Genomic DNA, 25,033 nt, shown 5'->3' with positions numbered 1-25,033 from the left:
ACAGATGGCAGGCGGAGAAGGCCGGGAGGGCCAGCTATTCAATCCACTTCAGTGCAAACATGATCTGTTTGAATGGCGAGGCATAAGCCAAGACATTCTTGTGTGGGCAGACCTCCCTAAACAACCCCGAACAACTATGGTACTGTGTTTGTCCTTCAGACACAAATCTTTAAGATACGAGAGCAGCGGATCACTTTGGGTTTATCCAAAAGCAAAGGTTAAAAGGAAGTTGTTTTTTTTTTCTCTCTGTTGAATGTGATGTAATATGTATGAGGGCTTAACACTTACATGATCCACATACAGTCTGTGTGTTGCTTAGTCAGTTTGCAGGCCAATTAGGGCAAGTAGGGCCATTCCTGTAAATGTGTGTTTAGTTGGCTTTCCTGCTTGATTTAATCAGTTCGTCTGGAGTTCACTAAATCAGTTAGTGAAACAGTAATTTGAGACTCATGCGCTACTTTTCTGTTTAAAAAAAAAAAAAAAAAAAAAAAAGGTTTTATATACCCACTCAGTCAGATGTTGAGCAAACCAACTGAAGAACATGACCACAGAGCTCCAAATATTTGATACGTTTTTATTTCTCTAGTGAATTCATATGTTGTTATTCTGCACAGCAGCATACAGGAAATTGTGGTAAAATATAAATAACAAAGTTCAACAGTGTTTCTTTTTCTCTTATTCATTTAATCAAAAACCTCTGTTAAAAGTGGCAAATTTTGTCAGCCTTTTTCAATATCCACTCTCTTACACACTCTCAAGAATGTAACATTGAACAACTAAACTTTAAAAAGTATGGGTATAATCATTATTTACAGACAATCACCTTTTGGTGAACAATGCTTATAGCTTCTTGGAAATTTGCTTCCATAATGTTAAATGCAACAAAATGAAAATACAATTATGTTATACAAAGATCAAAAATACTATCAAAACCCTTATTATAAATGGCAGCACTATATCAATAAACTGCTGTTGACATTTTACATGTAAGTACAAAATCCTGTTGAGGTAGCACCCTCTGAAGTCACTTGTAATGTTAAAATACTGAATAAACATCACTTTATATACAATACAGCAAATCTCTCTTCTATCTTCAATGCAATTGTATTCCTTTGGTAAACAAAACTGTCAGAAATGTGCAGTCCTGCAAGTGACACTTTCAATCATACATTCACAACATTTTTGCATCTTTTTTTTTTTTTGGATTCTTCAGAAAAGAAAATAATGGGATAACATGTTGTTGTTTACTAACATTCATTTGCTCTTTTTCACCCCCCACATAGAGTGAAAGGTAAATGGGACTCACTCCACTTCATATTGCAGAGCAGAACTGCCCATGAAACTCTCTGGTGAATATATTGTCAGGGCAAACCACAACAAAAAAAAAACACCTTTGAGATCGAGAGACCTGACAGAGAAAATAAATCCAGTGTGTCGCCCTTATTTGGGAATGTAAACATAAAAAATTGTAGGCTAGAATCTCTCATTTGAGCATTCTGACTGCTTGTAAAGTCAAATAACTTTCTCATCACATAGGACTGGAAAAGAGGTTTGGCTTGGCAACAATTGATTATAATGTTCCCCAGAGAATATGAGCCCTAAACAGAGGCCACATTGTCTTTTTTTTTTTTCTTCCTGCCTTGCAGATTGAATGTCAACTTTAAGAGCAAGTTGGAAAATATGTTGTGGAGTTTTTAGGCAGGCAGATGGGATCAAAGAGTTCCTCCTCCATTCAGACGCACATAAGTACTCATTAATGACACATTCTTGAGCTTCTTTAATGGCAAACATAACTTTGGTTTTCTAAGACAAGAAAGAAAAATCGTAGCGAGCTTAGCTCACAATACAAAAATACTTGGTAGAAATATGACATTCATACCCTTTGCCAATGTCAGTGTGATTCCCTACATGACCAAAATACTTTTTTTTTTTTTTTAAATGTATTCACACTTTGTGATTATAGATACATAGGTGTATTTATATGCACACGCTCAAATGACTACAGACTAGAAAGAAAAATAAATCCAATGTATAAAGCATAAAATTATTCTATGTGGATAAAGGAACTATAAAAATATAAGAGATCTTAGAGGAAAAAAAAGATAAAATCAATATGTTTATGAAACTGGGATAAAGGCTAAAGCCGAAATCAAAACAGTCATCTGGAAAATTGTTCAGTGCAATTTAATTTACTTTATAGTCTTGTCTGTTTAGAATATTTTCATCCTCTTACCACCCACAGCCCTCCCTCCCTTTAATGGGCGCTGGGATGGCTGGTCTTTTGACAGTGGACAGTATTTTATCGTATGGGCATTGTCCCCGTTGGCACTGCAAAGGGGACAGGTATAAGCCCTCAGAATCGGGCACACAACCCTGCCGTCCGGAGTCTTCAGGACGTGGGAGCCGTACACCTCCTCTGGCGCTCCGTTATTTCGGCAGAAGACGCAGATTTTGGGCTCCTGCTTGCTCCTGGAAGCGGGTTTCCGCATCTTCCTCTCCATGCCGAACAGATCGAACCCGGCGAAGCTCCCACCAAAGCCCACCTCCCGCTCCGGCAGCTGGACGCCGAGCTGGTTCTGGAAGGGGCTCAGTATCGAGAAACGCTCTTTCAAGTCCAGGATGGAGGCCGGCGGAGGGCTCCCGGACGGGCAGCAGCACTCCAGGTGCCCGCTCTCTCCAACGCCGCCCGCGATTACGCACGGACACGCCGGGGAATCGTCCAAACCCAGGGTGGCTTTCAGGGACTCGGTGATGGAGTTGGGATTCTGGGGCATGCTGAGCTTATTATTCTTCGTAACCAACGTCGTCAGCCCGAGATAGTCGTTCCAGAAATTAAAAGTATAGTCATATGGGCTGCGCGCATTCAAATAGTTGTGATTGAGAAAATCCATGGCCACTTCTGGTCGTTTTCTTGCCGTCAAAAGGTGAAACAACCAGTGTAATCCGTCAAGTCTTTGTAGCCAGAGTTCGTCTCCAGGAATGGTTCATGTATACCGATGTGGTCTCCAGTGTTCCTGTTATGTTTGAGCGTCCTGCAAACAGGCTTTCTGGTTATAAGGACCAAGAGGGCGGGGCGCTCTCCCTTCAAAACCAAGTTTCTGATCAGGTTGAAAGCAGGCTCCCTTTCTTCAAAGCCACATTTAGACAGATTTGTTTTCTTGCGGGCAGGAGCTTTGTCGTAATCAATCATCATTCTGGCGTTTAGAGATCGAGGCGTTTTCATGAAAAAAAAAAAAAAAGTTGTTAATAGTTAATGACTTGGGCAAGTGCGCAGAAAAAAATAATTTCGCTCACAAAGCCTTACAGTAGTTAATGACATTATTCCAACGCGAGGACTAATCGATCAGAGGAGGATAGCTTGACTCTTTGTTCCCTCTTGATACTAAAACGTTACAATTCCGTATGTTTTGTGAATCAATATCGTTAATCATTGTGAGTAAATACCATCAAAGCCATCACGGGCGTTCACACACCTTAACCCCTTGTGTGCCAAAATCAGAGGCCCTTTGTTCCATGCTGCAGCCATCCCCTCACTGTCCTGGGAGAAATAATCTGTGTTGATGCATCCTGTTATGTTCAAATTGAATCAATATTAGACAAACCTATTTGTAACCCTCACCTTTCCTCATGCTGAATAGGTTTATGGCTTCATTTACTGGACATACTAATCTGTACAGTATGATCTTCACTTGACCAATTTAGATTATGATAGCCAGTTATTATAATATATATATATTTTTGAATTCATAACAGCACAGTCTACAATCTCTTTACATCTCTTTAAAGTTAATTTGTACATAGAGAATAAGATCTGCAGAAATTGTATAACCAAATGTCTGTTTACTCCCAGAATTCTGCACTTTATAAAAGCAGAAACACCTCTTCTTACATCTCAGTATGTGTAACACTCGTGTTTAGCTGTCTCATGCTGTAGATCCTAGCATGAAAACCTCATACAATCCAGAAAAAAAAAAAACACAACATCAGTCCAGCAAAACATGATGTAAACACAACATGCAGAGTTGTCTTCAACAGGGGGCAGCATAGTGCAGTTACAGGTCAGTTCATTTAAACTCCCATCCTCCCAGTGAGTGACTGAGACTGCCAAACAAAACCTATAGTAATGATGGCCACTGACTGGAAGATGCAAGTCACTCATGATGTTTCACTGGCCAGATGTCATTAGTGTAATATGCTGATTCCAAGGAGGCAACAAAAGCCATTTAGAGTGAGCGGCTCAAGACGTACACACGACTAAACCGCACAGATTTAGTCATGAAATTAGGACTTTGTAACCGTAATAATATACAATTATACATCTGGGTGAAGGTTTAATGAAGAATGTGTACAACTACAGTGAAACTACATATAAACTGGACAAGTTAAAAAAACATTTTATGATATATTTAATGTTGTTAAAGGGTCAGTTCATCTAAATTACAAAATAATATATTTCCCACTTAACTCTAGTGTTATCTACCCATGCAGATGTAGTTCTGTTTTTATATGCCTGAGTTTTGAGATATCTGTCTCTGATATTACAGTATACAATGGAGTGGATGGAATTTTGTTTGTTTTTCCAGAAAAACAGTGTTTCTGTTATTCTGATAATCTACACAAACAGTTAAGAGGGACTATTTCTTTGGTTAAAAAGTAATTACAATGAAGACTGTTTACTGAGGATGGATTATTCAGAGTAAGCAGGGCATAACTGGGAAGATGCTGTTGCATTTTAAAATTTATTTTCAATGCTTTGAAAAACACAAGAGTTGTATTGGGGTGGAGGTGGAAATCTTTAATTTGGGTGAAATCACCCTTTAAATTGAGTCTGATAAGTTGTTGTACATACAGTAAGCTGCAGATTACTTTGACAAAAAGAACCTCATTGTCTTTTGAGTTAACCTAAAATACTGAGTTGTGGCTTGAAACAGAAAATCATCAGTTTCTCACGTGAAAGAGCAACAACAACATACAACCAACCTCTCAGAGTCATCCAAGAGCCACCTTCAATATGGCTCCAAGATGGTACTTCACAGCACTCAAAATCCTTTTATAGGAGGAATGTTAGGGCTCTCCAGATTTCTTTTATATTCTTTTTAGATGCACATAACGGGAAAGCTGATTGCATGTCCTATACATGTATAATCAGGTGCTCCCAGTATGTCATGCGCCATTTGTTTTTATTATGAAGGTGTTATGAGTCAATAAATTTACGTTATATGTCTCTGCAATAATCCTGTCAATGGAATTCCAGTGCATTCCCTCTCAATCGGTAGTGGGATTGATCCGGATTCTGATTCTTGAGGTGAAGATCCAAGTAGATGGGGGAATATGAAGCAGCCGTCCTGACCGGTCCGCTCACTGGGCCTCTGATCCTGCGATGAAGTGGGCAGCTGAGGAATGTGGAAGCGGCCCTCTTGAAACAATGATAACACGAGTGACTGGTGTTCTAATTAAAACTTCCAGGGGGAGGCTGCAGGAACTCACTGACTTTTCACATCTATTTTTAAGGGATCTAATAAGAATGCACTACCTTTAGAGACAGAGCGATAAAAGCAGAACAAAAGCACAGTTCAGTGAACGCTGATGTTTCAGAGGCCGTTTCTCTCTGTTCTGTGTATTCAGCAAGTTAGTTTGAAATAGTATTGACTGCTCATTGGATTTTCCCTTCGGAGACACCATTCAGCCGGTGCAAAATATGAATTTTATGATGAAGCATTAATAATGTATGTAATCGCCAATTCTTTTTTTGCAAGCCAGGGCAGATTGTGCAAGCAGATTCCTGTGTTGCTGCAGTGTAACTGAAATATTCATGGCCACATTATTCCTTAATTTTGTTGTGACTAAGAGGGATTAATACTCATCCATTAACTAAAGCTAATTCTGTGGCTGCCTCGAGGTTGCATGAGTATATTGGACAAGGAAGTGAGATTAGCAGTGGAATGATGCATAACATCAGCAGGGTGGCTATGGCTGTAAATTGATTTAGGAATCACACTGACTAAGTGATTGTTGTGTAAGTGTTTTTTTGCTTGACAGAGGAAAAACACAGATCATCAGGAAAAGTGGCTGCTGACTGAGGACAACACTTTGTTCTTAATGATCAAATCATATTTCCGGCGTTGGCTCATTAGCAATATGGAACTTACATCTAATTTTCTTTTTTTTTTTGGCGTTTGTGCTTTAGATGTATTATGCAATGCAAATCAGCTCACACTTGCCTTTTGCTGAAGTTAGGGGTATGATAATGTGTGATTTATACCATCTTGTGGATCTAATCTTCCACTCGTGCTTCATGCATTGTGATTTATAATCAACACATTCTGTGCTGTGATCCAGGACTTGTATTTTGGCAGGATTTGTCGCATTTGGAGTGAAATCTCTTTTCAATTCATTTTTGACACAATTAATGAATAATTGATGGTATTGTGGAATGAATGAAGAAAGGAAATCGGATCCTTTTTTTCCCCACTTATTGCATCTGCTTATACTGCTAGTAATAATTTAAATCTATCATTTGGGCATGTTTTGAATCATTAACATCAGATATGGTGTCTGTAACCTCTTAGGCTAAATTGGAGACTTTTTTCTGTGAAATACTACAATGTGTTCTGTGGCTGTCTGGTTATCCTCCGTTCTCTGTTGCTTATTTCGCGAGGCAAGTTTCAGCAGTGGCCTTGAAAAGGCGAATGTGGGAAGGATTACACAAAGCATACACAGAGGGAAGCTTTCTGTGTATTCCTACACTGCTGCTAGAGGCAGCTGCCATGGATAAATCATTACAATGCCTTGCTCAAAGATACTTTAGAAGTGGATATTCCCTCCAACTGTATTTAAGCTGATAATCCAAGCCTGAGCACCACAAACAGGCCTCAGCTATACAGAACTTTTTCATACATCAAACTCCCTCTCCATCTCCGTGTTTACAGAGCAAAATATTGATCACTGAAACAATACATAATGGGTTTTCAGGAATTGCTGAAAAATCCATTTTGCCATATTGATTGCTGTAATGAAGATGAATGCTGAATCACTCAGTATGAAAATGGCTCATGTGCATTTGCAACCTGCATTTTTCATACCATTTTTTTTTTTTTTGTCGCAGCAGAAAGACTGCTCTTTCTTTTCAAGCCAAAGATTGCCATGTGTTTTCATTCACAGCCATTAGAGCTCTGTTTGTGATTATGCAAATGAGAAAACATGCAGGAAATTTAATCAGAGCGCAAATTTGATTTTATGTGAAAGATTGCTCGGGGGTGGGGGCTTGATCGCATAATATTGAGCAACCAAATTATGTTCAATATTTGTTTTCACAGTGGGCCTCCACTCGGACACGCCACAGCTTTATAGGCTTAAGGTTTGCCTTGGTTCGGAGGCTTGAAGTTAACAGCACTGCATAAGGTTTGATTATCCTTTGTTCTCCCCAGAGATGCTGAATGGAAACTGCAGTTAATGGGAAGCATTTCCATATCAGCAGCAAAGCACAGCAGCTTGTGTTTATGCATTTTTATTATTGCTGCGTCCCCTGAACCAAATATCTAAGCGCTCAGTTTTCCTTTTGTTCCCCAGCTGAACAGCAAGAAAATGGGCTCTTTATAATTGCACATGAACTCAGGAGATGCCATTGTGCTGTTGTGTGTGCTGCTGTAGATAACCGGTGATTAAACTGAATGTTACTCCAGAAGCATGACAGAATTGAAAGTAATAAAGCATGTCAGTCAATAAAGGAGGTGGGTCTGTTTATCAAGCTCATAGATGGGGAGCAGACAAATGTCATTCGGCTTTTGAAAAACACCGGCTTGGTTTTGTCATCCTGTGACCCGTAGTCTCAAGGTAATGACAGGCAGGTTGTTGTACATCACCACCGTCACACTTTCAGTATTGAGCTCACAAACCTTAGTTTTATATTTTCTGTCTTAAAACTTGACCTTATTCTACAGATAGGCAGAGGCAAATTAAGCTACATAATTTGGTTTCATGCAAGAACTGCAGAAAAACATTTCTGAATCAGTACAAGTGAAGTACCTCCAGAGCAAATTTGCACAAGTGTCCCCTGGAGATCTGAAGTTAACTTCAGAACTTTTTAGCAAATACCAGAAGCAGAGGGCCTTTTAGTATGCATAGGGTTGTTACTTAAAATGCAGGTTTGTGGGGCATATGGTCTCAGGTGTACCAAGCCTCGAGGAATAGTTTACCTCCCAAAAGAAGTCATGATCTCCTGTACCTGCCAGACTCAATTGTGGCCACCTGTGGTTCCATCTAACAGTCTTCCCAAGAATTTTATTCTAGGTTTTTTTTTTAAGCAATGCAAATGTTAAGGAAGTGTCTTGGAGCAAAATTGTGGTGGGAACTAAAACTCCTTATGAGCAATATACACTCACTGAGCACTTCAGGAACACCAGTGCAATCTAATACAACTGTCAAGTTCTTTATAGCATATCTAGTTTTTGTTGACATTGTTAGGTGATACATTTTGTTTAGAGACTGTAGTGGGTGGTGGTGTACTGGAGTGCATTATATTGAAAAGAGTTCAATATTTTGTCCACCTGAACAAAATGCTTGGAGAGTGTACATTAACATGCTGTAGTAGCACAGCAAATGGGTTTGCTAGAACATTGCAAAGGCAGAAAGGAAAACTGAACCTTTGGCCTTAGAAGTCATGAAAGTGGTACATTTTCTATATATAAAAATATAGACCAAGTGCAGATGACTCATTTAGCTACTTTAAAAGAAATAGCAGAAACCTTTACAGTTACATAGTACCGGAAGCTACCCAACAGCATATCATGTGCTAGTCTTTTGCATTCCAGATTTATTCTATCAGAGAATAATTTCAATGAGCTGATTTGATTACATTCTACAGTATGACTGTCTGTCCAGAGATCCGCTGTAGCTCTATAGTCAGTAAATCAGACCACAATTCTGAATCTTGCAAACAAGTTTATTTCACTGGCTTGAGTACCACCGACCATGATCATACCAGTTAACTATCGGTTCAAATTTGAACACAGCATCATTACTGGAAATGAAGAATGTTTGACAGTCTCAGTTCACAAAGACATGACTCCGTCAAAGATCTGATGTTACAATAATGGTACCAATGAGTCCAAATTTACAGGTACAGTCATGTAAATGACTCATGGCCATTAGGGTACAATCATATCTCCATACATGCAGTCTTCCTCCAGAGCAAGATTATACTTGCTTCCACCTTTGTAGGCACTTGTAACAATCTTGAGCCAGCCCTTCTCACCCTGAGGGAGAAAAGTCTCAAGGTCAGTTGGATTATAAATGAAGTGCACCCACTGCATTTCATTTTAACTTTTTTTTTTTAAGATGCTGAGTTTAAAAGCTACTGAACCATGCGAGAACTTAGAAGTTACTGTGATGACTCACCCATGGCTCTCCCCAGGAATTACGCACAATCCAGTATTCAGTGCCATTTTCTACTCCCCAGCCTGCCACTGACACAATGTGGTTGATGGTCGGAGACTCGACATATTCTGAGTACAATCCCCCGGTGTACGCGTCAAGTTTCTCTGTGGCCATGATTCCACAGCTGAGGGAAGATGGGGAAATGAGAAACCGTCAAGCAGAAGCAATTGAAATGATTTGAAGAGAGAAGAGTGCTTTTGCACTGGTAGGAAATGTCTAGTGATTAGCCATCCTCACCCTTACAAGAAAATTTAAAATGCAGCATTCAAATAAAATCTAAAGTGAGCAAAATGATTAACAATTTTAAGACTTAGAAAAACCTGATTGGTCCTCCCGCATAGATTTCTGCCATCATATTATCCCGTCCACTAATGGCTCCAAAGTCACCCACTCTCCACAAAGTGTAGTTCTGCACAACGTTGCACTCCCCAAAAGTTGTGCAAGTCCCACATGCATTGAAAGGCTTGCATTCTGTAGAGAAAAATAAAATCTCATTCAAGGATCAAGTATCAAAAGGATCAAATCATGAAACACTGTTGAGTTCTTACTCTGATCAATCGCCTGGTAGTTATTGCATGTCTCGTCCGGGATGCCGTGTTTGTTGGCGTACTCCCACACCCCTCCATGGTCCCCTCCATGACAGGTGCCGGAATCAGCACAGTCGACCACGTGCTGGACGGACAGATAAGCAGATGGCCACACTCCTTTCCGCTTGATGTTGATACGATCTACACAAAGGCAGAAAAGACAAAGTTCCTCACAAACAATGTTTGCTCTGGAAAATCTCAGCTCAAGTGATTTGGATATCACCGAGGATCTCATCTGTTATATTGTCACAAGATTTCATTTGCAGACTGTTCTTGAGAAAATAGTCAGGTTTCTCCCCAGCAATTCCTCAGTCCAAATTCAGATACAGTAGTTAGTCCATCAGAACTAAAAGCTCACTGTATGCATCAGCTAAGACTATAGTGGAGGGAGCTCAGTTTTGTCCATGTTTAGTCCTGCCTGTGTGTATATTTATAGATGTAAATGCAATCCAAATCAAGGTTTGAGTCATCCAAATCCTACACAAAACATCCAATATTTTAGTGAAGGTGAATAGAGTTATTTGTGGTGCCTAAACCATTGACAGGTTGTTATATTAAAAGTAGCTGTTATTTGTTAACTACTGTCAAAGAAATAGTACCCATGAGAACTGTCGACAGCACGCTGTGGATTATCTGCAGTTAATGGACACTTTCTGGATGAATATGTTGCTGTTGTGAGTGCTACAAATGAAATATTCACTTCTATTGTATTAGGGTGGCAGCAGAAATCTCCTGGGCAAATAAACCAAATCCAACCATCTGCATGACTAGGCACTAGTATTAAGTGAGAAATGTGTGTGAAGAGACCTGCAACAACCTGTATCAGGGGAAATCTAACCTGCCATTGCACTTGTACTGCCATGAGCCCAGCAGGAGCCGCAGTACTGAGGGATGTGCTGGTTACGAGTTGTGCTGGCATAGTTGATGCCGTTTACGTTCCTCCAGTCCCAGGACTTGGGCAGCTGAGCGAGATTCAGGAGTTCATGAGGACGAGCTGTGGTTCTGAGAGATAGCAGTTCTCAGTCACTGACTTGTATGCCACTGAAAATGACTAGAGCTTCTGAATTGCAGTTGAGGCAAAAATCACTCATTTTGTCTTGATGGGTTAAGAATTAACTTAAGAGCAGGAATGAGTTAACACAAAAAAATAAAGTTTATATTTTATGGAAGCATATATTTATCCTTGCCAGAAGCACCATCTAAATGTCAATTCAAAAGCCAAGCAAAAAAGGCCTTAAAATTCAGAAAAGGCTTTTTGGAACTTACATTTATAATTTCATTAGTCCCTACTAAAGCTGAAAGTAAAATGAACAAGATTGCTTCCAGTTCCACCTATTTGGTTAGCTGCCTGTGGTAGATAAACAGAATATAAAACCCTGTGAGCTTAAGAAATAAAGAGCCGGAAAGTGAAACTCAAGAAGGCAACTCACTTCACCCCAAAGTCAGGCTTCCTGGGCACCGGCAGGTAACAGCTTGGCCTCTCACTTAAAAAGTGCCTTGCTGAAACAGCAGGAGTCACAAGCATAAAAATAAAAATTACAGACTGCATGTTGAACCGCAGAGCATCAAACAGCTGGCTACAAGCTGCTTTTGCTGGGGAATAAATACCCCAACCTGACCTACCAACAAAGAGCAAACCATCTGTGTGTCATCAAGCCAATCAGACTTTATTGATCTCACCTGGGTGTTGCTGCTGTTCAGCGCAGATAGAGAAGAAAATGAGTCTGCTGGGTTCAGATCAGTTAAAGTACATTAGTTGGATACCAGACTGTGACTGTACTTAGACCTTTAATGTTATTTAACACTTAATTGCATGTGTTGAATGTCATTTTAGCCCACCATGCCTTGCAAACTTTAAATTTAGAGATTATTAAATGTTTCCAGTGATTGAAATGCTTAATATTTTAATGTTTAAATGTGTGCAATAAATGATTTTTGATATAAATGTTACTCTGGATTAAAATCTTTAATTTCTTGTTTTGGATCTTTGACTGTATAGAGCAGCATTTGCATGTCATCTGATCAAAGCGGTGTTGAACAAAGTATTATGGACAGTCCTTAAGTGAAGATTTTCATAGAGGTACAGTTTGTACCTGTAAGAAAAAGATGAAACTGCCTAAAACTAACAGATTCAAAAGTTCAACTGTATCTTGTGCTATCATTTTGCAACATTGTTTTTCTTCTTTTTTTGGTCTCCTGTGTTTGATTATTTATGTCCTCTTGGGGTGATGACTACCTGGATATATTGTATGTATTTATGTAATGCATGTTGTTTTTTACAGCTGCTGTAAAGTGAGGAAATAAGGAATAAAGGGAAGTGAAGTGAGGTGAAGTGAACACATTTAAGCCACTGATATTTTTAAGACAAGAAGGATTTTTCTTGGCCAAAATACCTCAGATCATATCGCCCGTTTGATTATCAGTGTAACAATGGCAGCCAAGAGTTCAACAGATTGACTTCAATTTAGTATAATTCTGGGGATATTGATATTTTGGAGCAGCTGTGATTGAAGATTGAGTTTCTCATCACTTTAGCAGTATAAATCTTAAGTAGTGTGAGAACTGCATAAACACTCCATAAATGCAGTTTTCTGTTCAGAATGTAAGACTGATAGTACAAAAATATCTTAAGTATCTTTTCAAAAGCAGTTTTAAAGTTGTATTGATGCACTGATCCTTGACAGACATTAATCATTATGTTCCCTCATTTCCACATGTGACTTTTTGTTTATGCTCTTATAGCCTCTGATAACAAAGACTTTATCAGGCTCCACTGTGAGACTGCAAATAGAGCATGATACTAATTGGCTGCCTGCCATCCTCTCCCATCTGCAGGAATAGAAAGTCATATTTAATGCGTTGATTAAAATCTAATCCCTCCATGTGAGTCGGAGATGAAAGTAATTTTCCTGTAATGGAGACTATTAATATTTAGATATAGAAAGGAAATCAGATCCTAGATTTGCAATCAGCTGGAGGACGGTAAATGATATTTAAGGCTGCCAGTGAGCTGGAAACCAAAGCCTCCCAATGCCAATAAATATGACTATTCTCCAATTAACATCTTTGTTCTCACGCAATTCTTTCTCTCTCTGACTTTTTTCAGTTATAATGATAAATCAAGTTATTCATGTATTGACAGGCTGATGCTCACTTCTATCTCAGCATGATAAAGTAACTTGATGTACACCATATGACCAAAAGTATGTGGACATCCCCGTCCACATACTTTTTTTTACACTTGCTCTGAGCCTGTTTTTCATGCCTTGGTGTGTAGGCCCCTCAGCTCCAATTAAGATAAATCTTAACACAACAATATTTCAGACAATAGTTTGCTTCCAACTCCAACAACACAAAGCAAGAACTTGAACTGCCTGCTCTCAACTTTATCCAAGAAGTAAAGTTGAGGGCAGATTCTTTCACTTTTGGGTGAACTGGAATGCCGACTGCGAGTCAGGCCTTATCGCCCAACATCAGTGGCCGACCTCACTAATGCTCTTGTGGCTGAATGGGAGCAGATCCCTGCAGCTAGGTCCCAAAATCTTGTGGAAAGGTTTCCCAGAAGAGTGCAGTCTGTTATTGCAGCATATTAATGCCTGTGGTTTTGGAATGAGATGGTCAACAATCACATATGGGTTTCATGTACTGGTATCCACATTCTTTTGACCATGTAGTGTATCATTCCTTTGATGTATAACACACATCTGTTGCATGAGATTAAAAACTTTTATTTCTCATATTCAGTTTGTTTTATTGTTTTTTTCATTTCAGTTCTCAGGCTCTTACATAAAATAAGAAAAGTTGGTTGATTACGTTTGGCCAGAAAGCTAAAGCTGCTTATGAAAATCTAACTTTGAGTTTTGATGTACAAAAAATCTCAGCTATTTGAGATACATGGTTGATGTTTTCTCAGTGCACTTTAACACCAACTTCAGGCTGTAATTAACCCTTTAATCCTCCACATGTTGCAGATGGTGTTTTGTGTTTTTCTTCCAGCTGTTTCTTGTGATTGGATCACTCGGCTTGAATCGAGAAATGCACCACATGGGGACACGTAAAAATCACAAGTTTATCGATGACTCATTCACTGACATGATGGCTTGTTACGGGGGCATCAGTGTGATATCTTCATGATTAGCATCGTTAGCTGCCTTCATGAGCGTGTCCCCATCCTCATTAACGTCAACAACATCATTAGTGCGCTCGCAAGCCAGGTGATTGATTTGTGTATGTGAGAGCATGTTGTGTGTGGCAACATGAACACATAAGAATGTCTGTGTGTGCACATGTGGAGAAGATAGTATCCGTGTTCAGTGATCCCTGTGAATCTTAGAGGTCAGTTGAGTTTCTCTGGCATTTCCTCGGGAAGATACCTTGACCCCACATAGTCTCCACTCACCTGTCAACTGTCATGAAGGAGTGAAAGTCAGATAACTGGACAGAGCAGCCAAAGGCAGGTTTATACAGCCTGCTCAAATCTTTTTTTTTTTCATACGTTGTATTGATAGAGAAGAGAAACATGCGCAACCCCCGGCTTTTAAATTCAGAAGGCAAAATGAAATGAAAAATGTCTGTTTCCTCGTGTCACAGTGGCTCATCTTCCTCACCATAACACACACTTATTAATCATTGTTGGAATTAAAATGCTTGTTTTTTGTGGTTAAATCATACTTAGTGTAACTTTACCTTGGATGTCCACATGATATCTCTGCATCATGTTCATGTTGTGCCTCCACTGTGTCGCTTCCACTAGAAACAGCCACATTTCCAGTATTGTTTGGAGTTTTTTTTTTTTTTTTATACCAACATTCCTTTTGTGCATGTACAGTCATATTGAAAACACGTTTGCAGCTTATTTCTGTTCAATGTGGTGATAGATACTTTGTGGTTGTACTCATTTTATCTTTATTGTGTGTCTGTCATAAATTGTATGGATTAGCAGAAGAAAACACAAATCATTCCTTCTCCTGCTTTACAGACTTTGGAGGAAAAGTGGCACAAACCTGCGCACTCAAATACACTCAATAATTGATGAAATGCATCATGGGATATGAATTGTACTGCAGCTGACAGTTTATATACACATTCACACATGAAATTCACAATTCCAAGATTTTGGAATAGTTTAAAACATTTCTCTACGTTTATGTTCAGGTGTCAACTACAGTTCAGGTCATATTACACAAACAAAACACCAATAAAATGAGATGATGATGATGAGATGAAATTCTCTGCCTCCTTAAAATGCTCAGAAAAAAAATAACATCTACAATCCCTTAACTAACTCCATCTGCTGATGTTCATGATATGATTTGAAGCTCCAGCACAGTCGTCATTTGCCTCAGTGCGTTTTAACTTACTTCAAGGTGACATTGTCGAAATAAAGACATACAGTATAATTTAATTGAAAAATATTCTTGAACAGTCTGATTAATTCAGAAACAGGGGAATTGATTTCATTATGTTGCAGAATGTTTCACCACTTGTTCTACAAAAAGATTTTAAGACCGTGCACTAGATTAAATGACTTGGTCATTAGTGTAGACCTCTTGTCGTCTAAAAAGCAGCCATATTTTCCAGTTGAGAAGATTTCAAAGGCTCCGTACCGAGCTCCTGCCTCTCCAGTGGAACCACCTGTCCACCCAGACCAAATCCCTCAACCTCAAAGTTCCCTGTCGGGGGTTTCGTCACCCAGCAAGCCATTTCACATTCGATTGGCTCAAGTGATGCTAACAAAGCTGCGGCGATGACAGACTTGTTAAGTACATTTCAGTCATTGCAGTCATAAATGGTTTTTAATAGAGAGAGTATTAGAATATGGTCAGAGGACTTAAACCTGAGGAATGGGGGCTCAGAGGTATCCCAGTGATCTTTACCGGTCATGTCATAAAGCCGATAATATTAACAGCCCCTGTGGTTCATGAGAAGCAAGTAGGATAAGAAAGGTTAAGCAGATAGGAAGACTGAAGGTACTGATGTTAAATGAAATGCATCCATTTTTTCAGACAGCAATAATTAACATAAGATGGATACTAAAATCTGGCACAAGGAGACCATCTTTACAGAGAGCAAGTCATATTTACATAATATATACTGCTACACTTACACACTTACATTTTTGCAATTTACACTTTTACATACATTAAACAAATGCAATATAACGTGTTAATTAGTGAGTTTTAGGGCATTTTCAGACCTGTGGTTTGTTTGCTCTGGTCAAATCATTGGATGAGATGGTAAACTTGATGTGTTTTCCCCTTGGAAAACTTCTCGCTGTGGTGGGAGCAAGATCATAACCACAGGAAGAAAGTCCTGAAGAAGGTCCTCTGGCCAAATGAAACGCCTATAGGCATGCTGTTAGACGGATTCTGTTACCTTTGGACAGAGCCAGGCTAGCTGGCTGCTGGCAATATTCAGCATGCAGACATGAAAGTGGTATTGATCTTCTCATGTAACGCTTGACAGCAAGAGAGCAAAAAAGCTTATTTTCTAAAATGTTGAATTATTATTTAAAGGGGACTTTCTATTATTTATATGATGTTTGTTGTTATGATATTGGATCATGTTAAACATGTGCATGTATGTAGAAATGCTCACTGCAAGACAAAAGCCCAGGCTTCAACCTGCCCTGAACACTTTGTTTGCAGTGTTTTTTTCTACCTTGCTGACAAGCTGACATCAGATTGTTCACACATGCCCATAAGAAAGGAAGTCTTTGTTGCAAAGGTTGTTGCTAAGGTTTTTCCATGTGTTGTTTGTATGTCCACTCTCATATTTCGGATCGAACATGTATGGATGTACAGTATTTGAGAAGTTGACTTTCTGAGTAAAGAATGAGAAAAAGTAGTGAAATCCTACTGCTAGAGTTTGTTGGATAGTTTATTGACGTAGCCTCCAGAACCAGCAGAAGTCTGCTGAGGGGCAATTCCAAGAATTGGCCAATCAGAATGAGGAAGGGGGCTTTACAGAGTCAGGAGCTAAAACGGCCTTTTTCAGACATAGGCTGAACTGAGGGGCTGCGTAAAGGGTCAGCATGCATTCAATAAAGAGATTTTTAAACTGTAAATCATGGAAAAATATTCCAGTAGAGCCCCAGAATAGAGAATATAGACCTGTAAATGTCCATGATACATCCCCTTTAAACATTTAGACTATTGTGCATTGGTGGAGGTGTCTGAGTGCTTCAGTAATATGCTGTATGAACTTAATTAAAAAAGACATGCAGACCAATGTCTTGTAGAGAAATCCTGGATTTGGAGAGCTGATGGGAAATTAAGTTTCCTCTTGACATCCTCATATCTTTCAGCTCTTGCTGTGGTGCTTCTACCCAGAGAGATGTTATCCATCAAACAGTCAAAGCAGCACTGTGACGTCTTCCCATGGATTTTCTGTTAATGATGTTTGAGATTCAGTCGGTGGAGCTCTTTTCTGTTCATGCTATTGCCCTCATTGTTGTGTTTATTAGTCGCTCAGCAGCACCTCGGGGCTTGCTGTGTTTATTGATTGGTTGATTGGTTTGTTTACATTTTAACACTTTTTTCCCCATGCACCCTGCTCAGGGAAATCACAGTATGTACTGTTCAGTTGTACAGAACCCTGCAGAAGGGAAGGCCAGTGTGCACTCATGCACCAGGTGGAGTTTTCAAAATCAATGTAGTTTCATTCTCTCCAGCTATTCAACCACTACCCTCATCTTTTCACTCAAGCGCCTAAAAAAAGCATTGTAGTTACTGCAAGAAATTTAGATGCATCACAAAAGGCAGCACTTCCTGTTTGCTGGAGATTTTTCCAGAAACGTCTACCAGAAACTAAGTGCCTACAGCAGCAAATCTTAAGACTTTCATGAACAGAGCGAATCACTCTCATGTTATATCAGTCAGTGGCTGTATTAATAGGTATTCTTTACACTTGAGTTATGTGTTTTTACACATTATCTTTCCTTGAATCTCATCTGTCAGATGTTACTCAAGCCAGTAGAGCATGCCATCCTCTGGAACATTTACTGTTTATTTGGCTGTGCACTGCTGCAGAACTGAGCCCTGTTGGGAACAAAGGGTCACCTGACACATGTGAAGCCTGTGTTTTGTGTATTCCAGCTCTAGCATGTCCACTTCTCTGTGGTTTTATCCCCCAACACCCTCTTTTAGGCTCTTGGAGACTGAAATCACATCCCTGGAGCACAATCGGTAGACGTTATGAGTTTGCTTAGCTCTCCTGACTATAGGCTTACCTTAGCCGGAGTTTCCTCTTTTGTTCTTTGGCTGGTATTTCACTCGTTGTGCCACCAGTTCCCCCCTTCTGTGATGTGATTTTTGTTAAACAAGTCTTTCAAAGTCCAAAAAAGAAATCTCAAAATGGTGGGCTATGCCTGAATGGTTGATTCCCACTAATCCCTTGACTGAACTCCCCCCTCCCATGGAGTCAATGTATGGTTCTGCATGCACAGATTCTGCACCGTAAGGTCACATTTGTTTAGCTGGCTGGATCACCACCACAGCGGACTAATCCTGCAGAATTAGTCCATTCAGCGACCACCTCTTGACCAGGAGGCATTGGCCATTAAAATGGTTACAAAAGGAATGCCTGAGTCCTTTACAAAGGATTTTTTTTTCTCCATAAGGTAAAGGTAACCCACAGAGTGAGTTACAGTTTCTACAACTCAGTTTGAAGCCCCGTGTGGCAGATTTCATTCTGCACATTGATTGTGCTTATTAAACATTTAGAGAGCCTAATTGGAGCATGTGAAGGCTACATTCAGTCCTGTGATAATGAGTTTTTCCCAAAACGTTGTAACGAGCTTTGATTTTATTTTGTAAATCAGAATTTTCAGTGGCTACTGGCAACCTTGCTCGGTGTGATCAAGAGTAGTGAGACTACAAAGGGTAGTTCCACAGCTTTAAACACATTTAGTGCATTAAGGTCAGTCTCTGTCTCTATTCAGGACAAGGAAATACAAAATCCAAAGTCCTCTGGCACCATGACATACCCTTCCTTTCTTTTCCATGATAAATGTTATTGAGATGCCACATTAGATTACTCCTCTTTTTCAAACTGAGACCTAATTCAAGCAAGAGCCATCCTCCCCTGTTGAGTGGTCTTGACAGAAGCAATTGCCTAGTTCTAATCGAAAAATTTCTTCATTAGTACAAACCATTAAATACCAGACCAGGCACACAGTAGCACCAGATGTGTCCCAGCATTCCCAGAAACAGTTGAGTTTATTTGTTTTTGGAGATTTAAAAAGAAGCATGAGGAATATGTGCTGAATTTCAATTCTAGGTTACAAAATGTGTAGATACATCCATTCATGTTGACAATCATTCTTTTCCCTTGTGTTGGATTTCTTGAAGACTTTCTTGAAAAAAAATTACATCACAAAAAAACTGATACTTATACAAAATGATTGCTGGGAAAAAAGTAGTTGGACTGACACTAACAGTGCATCCCAGGTCCATACTACCTGCAAGTACTATCAAAGAGGGATTTGATAAGATAACTTGAGTAGTTAGTACAAGACATTAATGTAATGTATTGTTTTGTAATAGAAACTGAATCAAGGTGCATCAGTCAAGCTCATTTAAGAACACTATGGACAAATGTGAAATTTTAATTCATATATTCACAAGTTGTTGCAATAGTTCATCAGTCGATACATCACTGTCTTCAGCTTTTTCAAACTGTAAGTAGCCCTTTAGTCTTTGCTGCATGCAGCAACAGTATCTATCAACAACATTCTGATAAATTAAGCATTTTTTGTGGGGCATACCTGGAGACCTAAGGGTTAAGGCGACAAACACGAACCGCAACATTCCCTGTGTTGGACGCCCCTGTTGCATCATTCCCAACCTCTCTCCCCTCATTTCCTGTCATCTCCTTTCTTTCAATAACTGCCAAAAAAAATAATTCAGAAAAATTAAGCAATTTATTACACGTTAAAACAGATCTAGGTCAGTTTAAATTGCCTTCCAAAATGATCCAGGCTATATGAGAATTTTCTCTTCTGACGCCCCTTTTGGAAGGATCATACTTTGTTAGTGATTTCCAAAATAGTTTTACCATTACCAAAATTATTCATATGATTTTTTTTTTTTAATTTGCCACTGCTATTGTTATTGCTTTGTTAGGCTTACCTCTACTTGGAAAAGGTTAGGAAAGGATTGTGGTCTGAGTTAAAACAACTACTTAGTTAGGTTTGGGAATCTTTGTGGTTATGGTTTAAAGGAACAAAGATTGTCTTTCAGTAGGAAAACTGGAAGTGAACAGTAGTGTTCTGTGTCAGAGTCATATGCTTTACTGACCCATCCATCCTCATCAAACTCTTCCCTATTAGGGTTTTGTGGCACTAACAAGATTGCTCAGAACTTTTTTTATTTTTTTTATGGCTTTATTTGATAGTGTAGAGTAGAGAAATGACAGGAAATGAGGCGAGACAGATGAGGAAGGACATGCAACAAAGGTCTCTGGCCAGATGCTCACCTGTGACATTCATGGTCAGCATCCTAACTCTGTAGTCCACAGGGTGCCTTTTGTTTTTTGTCAGTCTCACATCTTGGCATTTTTAAGTGCACTTAAGTGAACCATTACCATAAGACTCCTTACATCAAACCAGAAGCTAGTGTGTTGAGGTCAGTATCCAGCCAAGCAACTGATATTGCACTAGAAATGACTGAGAGCACACATCTTAAATTATGAATAGTGAACATTTTAATTTTATGACATTTTTCTGCAAAAACATTCATGTTGCAGTGATGTATAGCTGTGAAATATTACACATAGCTGTAACAAAACAAGAACATTTCTTTTCCCCCAGTGAATGTCAGACCGCACAGTGTTTTGCAGTATAGTAAAGAACCTCCTCCCGTAATGAAACATTCAACTATCTGCATCCCTACTTTATATTGCAGTAACAGTGTGCTGCAGTTTGTTTGGCCCATCTGTTATTTCTACTTGGTATGAAAGGCAGGTGGTCAGCTGCTAATGTGCCCCAGCTTTGGACCACTATTCATCTCAGCCCACTCATTCTCCACACAGTGATCAAAAGCAACTTGGCTGCTAAATATACAAGCTCATACATATGCATGACATGGCTAAACAGTCTCCGCTGACACCCATTAGTTGTACAGTCACACTGAGGAGGCCTATTTGAAGAATTTGCATGTGGACATTAGCAGATTAATCACGAGTGACAGTCGAGGGAAAGCTGCGGTCAGAAACCACACGGGAGCCAAGATGGACTCTGACCTACATGTACCTGGTAGATTGGTGGCCTGGTTACTTTATGAGATTCAAATGATGAAATTGACCCAGTTTCCTCCTGGCTGTGTCACATGAACCAAAAAAAAAAAAAAAATTAAAGAACATGTAAAAAGTCTATTCTCAAAAACTTACATTTTTAGATAATGAATTGTGAAAAAGACTCAGTAAGGTACTACTTTGTGTCCCTGTGATTTGAGGTCATCTCTCTCTGCGGGCAATTTTTTTTACAGATATAAATATTTTACGTGTTACAAGAAGGCATTTTTTTCTTTTTTTTTCTTTTGGCACAATGCTTTCTTTGCCCTTGGGATATCAAAAACTAACCCAACTCCCTCCTGGTTTTATTTCCTACCATCTCTTTAGTGAAAACATAACTGCAGCCAATAAGGAAAGAAACCCTTGATATTGATTGTTTACTTTAACTCAAAGCACTGCATTGATTGTGTTATTTCGAGTACGATTCGCCATTAGGAGTGATGATTTTATTCATCAAATAACGGAAAAATAAGAACTGAACCTCTTGTTGCAGTGTACAAACATCTGAGAAGGTCTGGAGCAGAAAATAATCTCCCTGGTTGAGTTAAACCGACTTGAGCAAAGCAAAATAACCACATATTAATTCGGAAATATGACTAATAATATATGTGGCATTAACGTTTTTCATTTATTAATGATCTTGACACGTCAGCATATTTGCTAATTAGCTCACCTTTCAACTGTCAAATTTGTCTCACAGCCAGGTAAACCAGGATCACAGACTTGAACATAAAACATAATAAATACATTAAACATATGACAAAACATTTAAAGACATATGCTAAAAACCGCCCAGTGAGTTCACATGTAACACGTCACAAAAACAATGTACATCGACATAAAACCAGCCATACATAAATACATACATATATATCCAGCCATCCTCATCTAACCCAATCATCTATGGTTAGTAGATCACCATCATAACTCACCAATATTATGGATACCCATGCTAGTATGATTTGAACATTCAGCACCATTCAACTTAACAACAAGAGCTCCAGACTCCGTAACATCAGCTTCCTCTTGTCTTATTTCTTCCTGTTTCCACTGAGCATCAGGCTAATCTTATGTACCTCATTCTGATATTTCATCCTCTGCTAATTGCTGCTGGAAATTGTATCTGTAAATGGATCCACTTTCAATACACAAAATATCTTAATGCCACAGGGGGAAAATCCTTAAATAGTGATTTGCACATTTTTAAATACAGGCCTACACATGAATGGTGACAAATATGTTGCAAGTGTGCATACAAGTACAAACACTTACTGTAGCTACATTAATGCATTGGTCTTATAGATTGTGTGTGCATCTGTGTGCAGAACATTGTACATCATTCATATCTATGGCTGTCATGGAAAATAATTTATCAGTGCCTATTTACAGTACAGATGGACTCTGGCTTCAGCGTCCAATTTACCTGTTGCTGTGAGAGTCCCCAAGAGAACGAGGCTAAAATTAGACACAGCATATCACCCAGCACCATAGGTATCAATCACGCAGCTGTCACGGTGAGAGAGCGAGAGGGAAATACAGAGTGAGATAGAAGGAGAGAGTGAGGGTGACTGAGCGACGAGGGCTGTAGCTCCTCTTAATGTCGAGCCCTGCGGCCAGATACTGGATACTGATACTGCTCTATACAAGGCTGTAGGAGGTACTGCTAGAGTAAAAGCAAGTCTGTATCATAATTTAAAGCTTAAACCAATTATGGCTTTAATTAAAAAATGTAGTATTGCTCTCCTGATCTTGTGGATTGGATCAGTTCTGCTCCTTAAACAGATTTTTGTTTGAATATTATGTTGGATTTCCACACATATCACCCCGGATTTCAATTTTGCAAGGTACAATTGTCATTCAATCTACAAAAGGATGAAATTTACTGTATGAAGCTAGAACTAATTTCCTGTAATGGTGTGTACAGACCGAGCAAGTTTTCACCTCGCTATAGTTGTATACATTTGCTTCAAACAGCCAATTTACCATATTTACAGATGTTATCAGGAAACAGACGCACCAATGGCTGTGCGGCGTGTGCCTGTGTGTGTTTGAGTAACAGCTCAGACTCACTGTGACCTCAAAAACTGCAGAGAACTGCAGGTCTATCCTCTAATTTCTCTCTCTTTTCCTTTTGTCTCTGTAGGTTCATGAAGTGGTGTCATGCAGATTTGAATAAGGGTGATTTTTTTAATATGATTTATTTATGGATTACATACACAAAAACAAATGCTGAACTGAAAGCAATTGGTCCAACATGGTCCAGAGATGTTAAAAGACAGAAGATACATAAAGAAGCACAAGATACTCAATATAAAACTAAATAAAATGCTGAAATACAAAAACACAATTTAAATAAAATGATAACAAAACAATGACAATTTGATAGTTTAAGTAAAAATGTAATTGAAGGTTTCATTATAAATCTATGATCCTATTCCATAAATAATACTACTACATGGCCACATTACTTACTAGAACACTGGCCTTGATATTATAGCCATGCTGAGTATTGACCATTGTTATCTGTGAACACAAGCACTGAGGAGCATACCCATTGATAATATTGTACAGTATATATGATTTATTGTAGATTTGTATTCTGTCTGAATGTCTTCAGATTTGTGGCATGACAAGGGTCAAAGTTCAAGATATTAAAATTGGCACAAACTATAAAGACGGGCAAACAATGGCCTCAGTCCCAGCCCAGTATCCCTAGAAATTATGCCCATAATGGATGATGCTGCACCTTACAGCCAACACCAACATTCAGTGCCAATGCAGAAAGTTCAATAGTGTGCCCTTTATGTAGTTTGGCAGAAATCATGGGTTTGAAGGCCAGGGCGGTGGATGGGCGTGTAGCATGTTTGACTTTCATGCAGGAGACTGGAATTTAATATAAAATGATTGTTTTCCTTTTTATTAACCACAATCTTTCTCTAACCTTAACAATACCACAATCATAGTGTATTTGCCCAAACCATGGCTTTTGCTCAGTCCAAAAACATCTGTATAAGTATTGTTCCAAATTCAAAAGCAGTTTCTCTACATTCAACTGACTTGTTCATGTAACCGATGGCAACAAAGAGAAATGATGCTGATGAAGGCATGGGAACAAATGCAGCTTTCATACAACATTGTTATTTGTAGCAGTAATAGTTTCTTCATGTGCAGGGAATACCAGAAGTGCAGGATAAAAACCACAGAGTGCTGACTTCTGGGCTGAGAAGTCAGATTCAAAGATTGTGTCAAACAAAAGGCCTTTATTCCGCCTTTGAACCGCACAGGCATAAACACTGGAAAATGCATACTAGACAAGTAAAAACATGTGAAAAATAGTCTAAAAAGAAGTTGTTTTGAGTCGAATTTCTCTTGGAAAAGAGGCAGCTTGCCTGGAGTTAGTGATTAGGAAAAGACCCTGACATTGTATGAAATGCAGGTGTGTTTCTTTGACACAAGTAATCCTGGGTTTTATTGGTTCTGCACTCCCCCTCAAAGGCCCATGGCCACTTGAAATTCTTTACTGCAAAAACTCTGAAGCTTCTGAAGCCTCTTTAGCAGGCAGAAGGAGGAGCCGGGCCTCCATTTAGCCTTATTTCCTGTCTTTAAAAAGGATGAATGACCAGCTTTAGGCCATTGAGAGTGCCCTCACCTATAGCACTCCGTTTGATCTCAGCATCATGGTCACAAACAGGTTGAAAGAGAGAGGGCCCTTAATGTCA

At 39.1% G+C, this 25,033-nt stretch overlaps 2 protein-coding genes across 2 annotated transcripts; both read right to left on the bottom strand.

The window, feature by feature from the left end:
* Positions 1–560: 560 nt before the first annotated feature.
* On the bottom strand, positions 561–3,192 carry nanos1 (nanos homolog 1). The gene has a single exon (XM_067599957.1). It carries the CDS (start codon positions 2,889–2,891, stop codon positions 2,211–2,213), a length of 681 nt encoding a protein of 226 aa, XP_067456058.1. The 5' UTR covers positions 2,892–3,192; the 3' UTR covers positions 561–2,210.
* A 5,728-nt stretch (positions 3,193–8,920) lies between these two features.
* LOC137189852 (cathepsin Z-like) lies at positions 8,921–11,604 on the bottom strand. Its single transcript, XM_067599956.1, has 6 exons — positions 11,453–11,604; positions 10,861–11,024; positions 9,984–10,163; positions 9,756–9,906; positions 9,397–9,559; positions 8,921–9,254 (listed from the first exon to the last, which is right to left on the bottom strand). The coding sequence occupies exons 1-6, from the start codon at positions 11,569–11,571 to the stop codon at positions 9,147–9,149; spliced, it is 885 nt and encodes a 294-aa protein (XP_067456057.1). The 5' UTR covers positions 11,572–11,604; the 3' UTR covers positions 8,921–9,146.
* Positions 11,605–25,033: the final 13,429 nt, after the last annotated feature.

The sequence above is a fragment of the Thunnus thynnus genome, chromosome 9 (genome assembly GCF_963924715.1).
Source record: "Thunnus thynnus chromosome 9, fThuThy2.1, whole genome shotgun sequence".
Lineage (NCBI taxonomy): Eukaryota > Metazoa > Chordata > Actinopteri > Scombriformes > Scombridae > Thunnus > Thunnus thynnus.
Note: the sequence above shows the minus strand (reverse complement) of the source record. Positions and strands in the feature narration are given on the sequence as shown.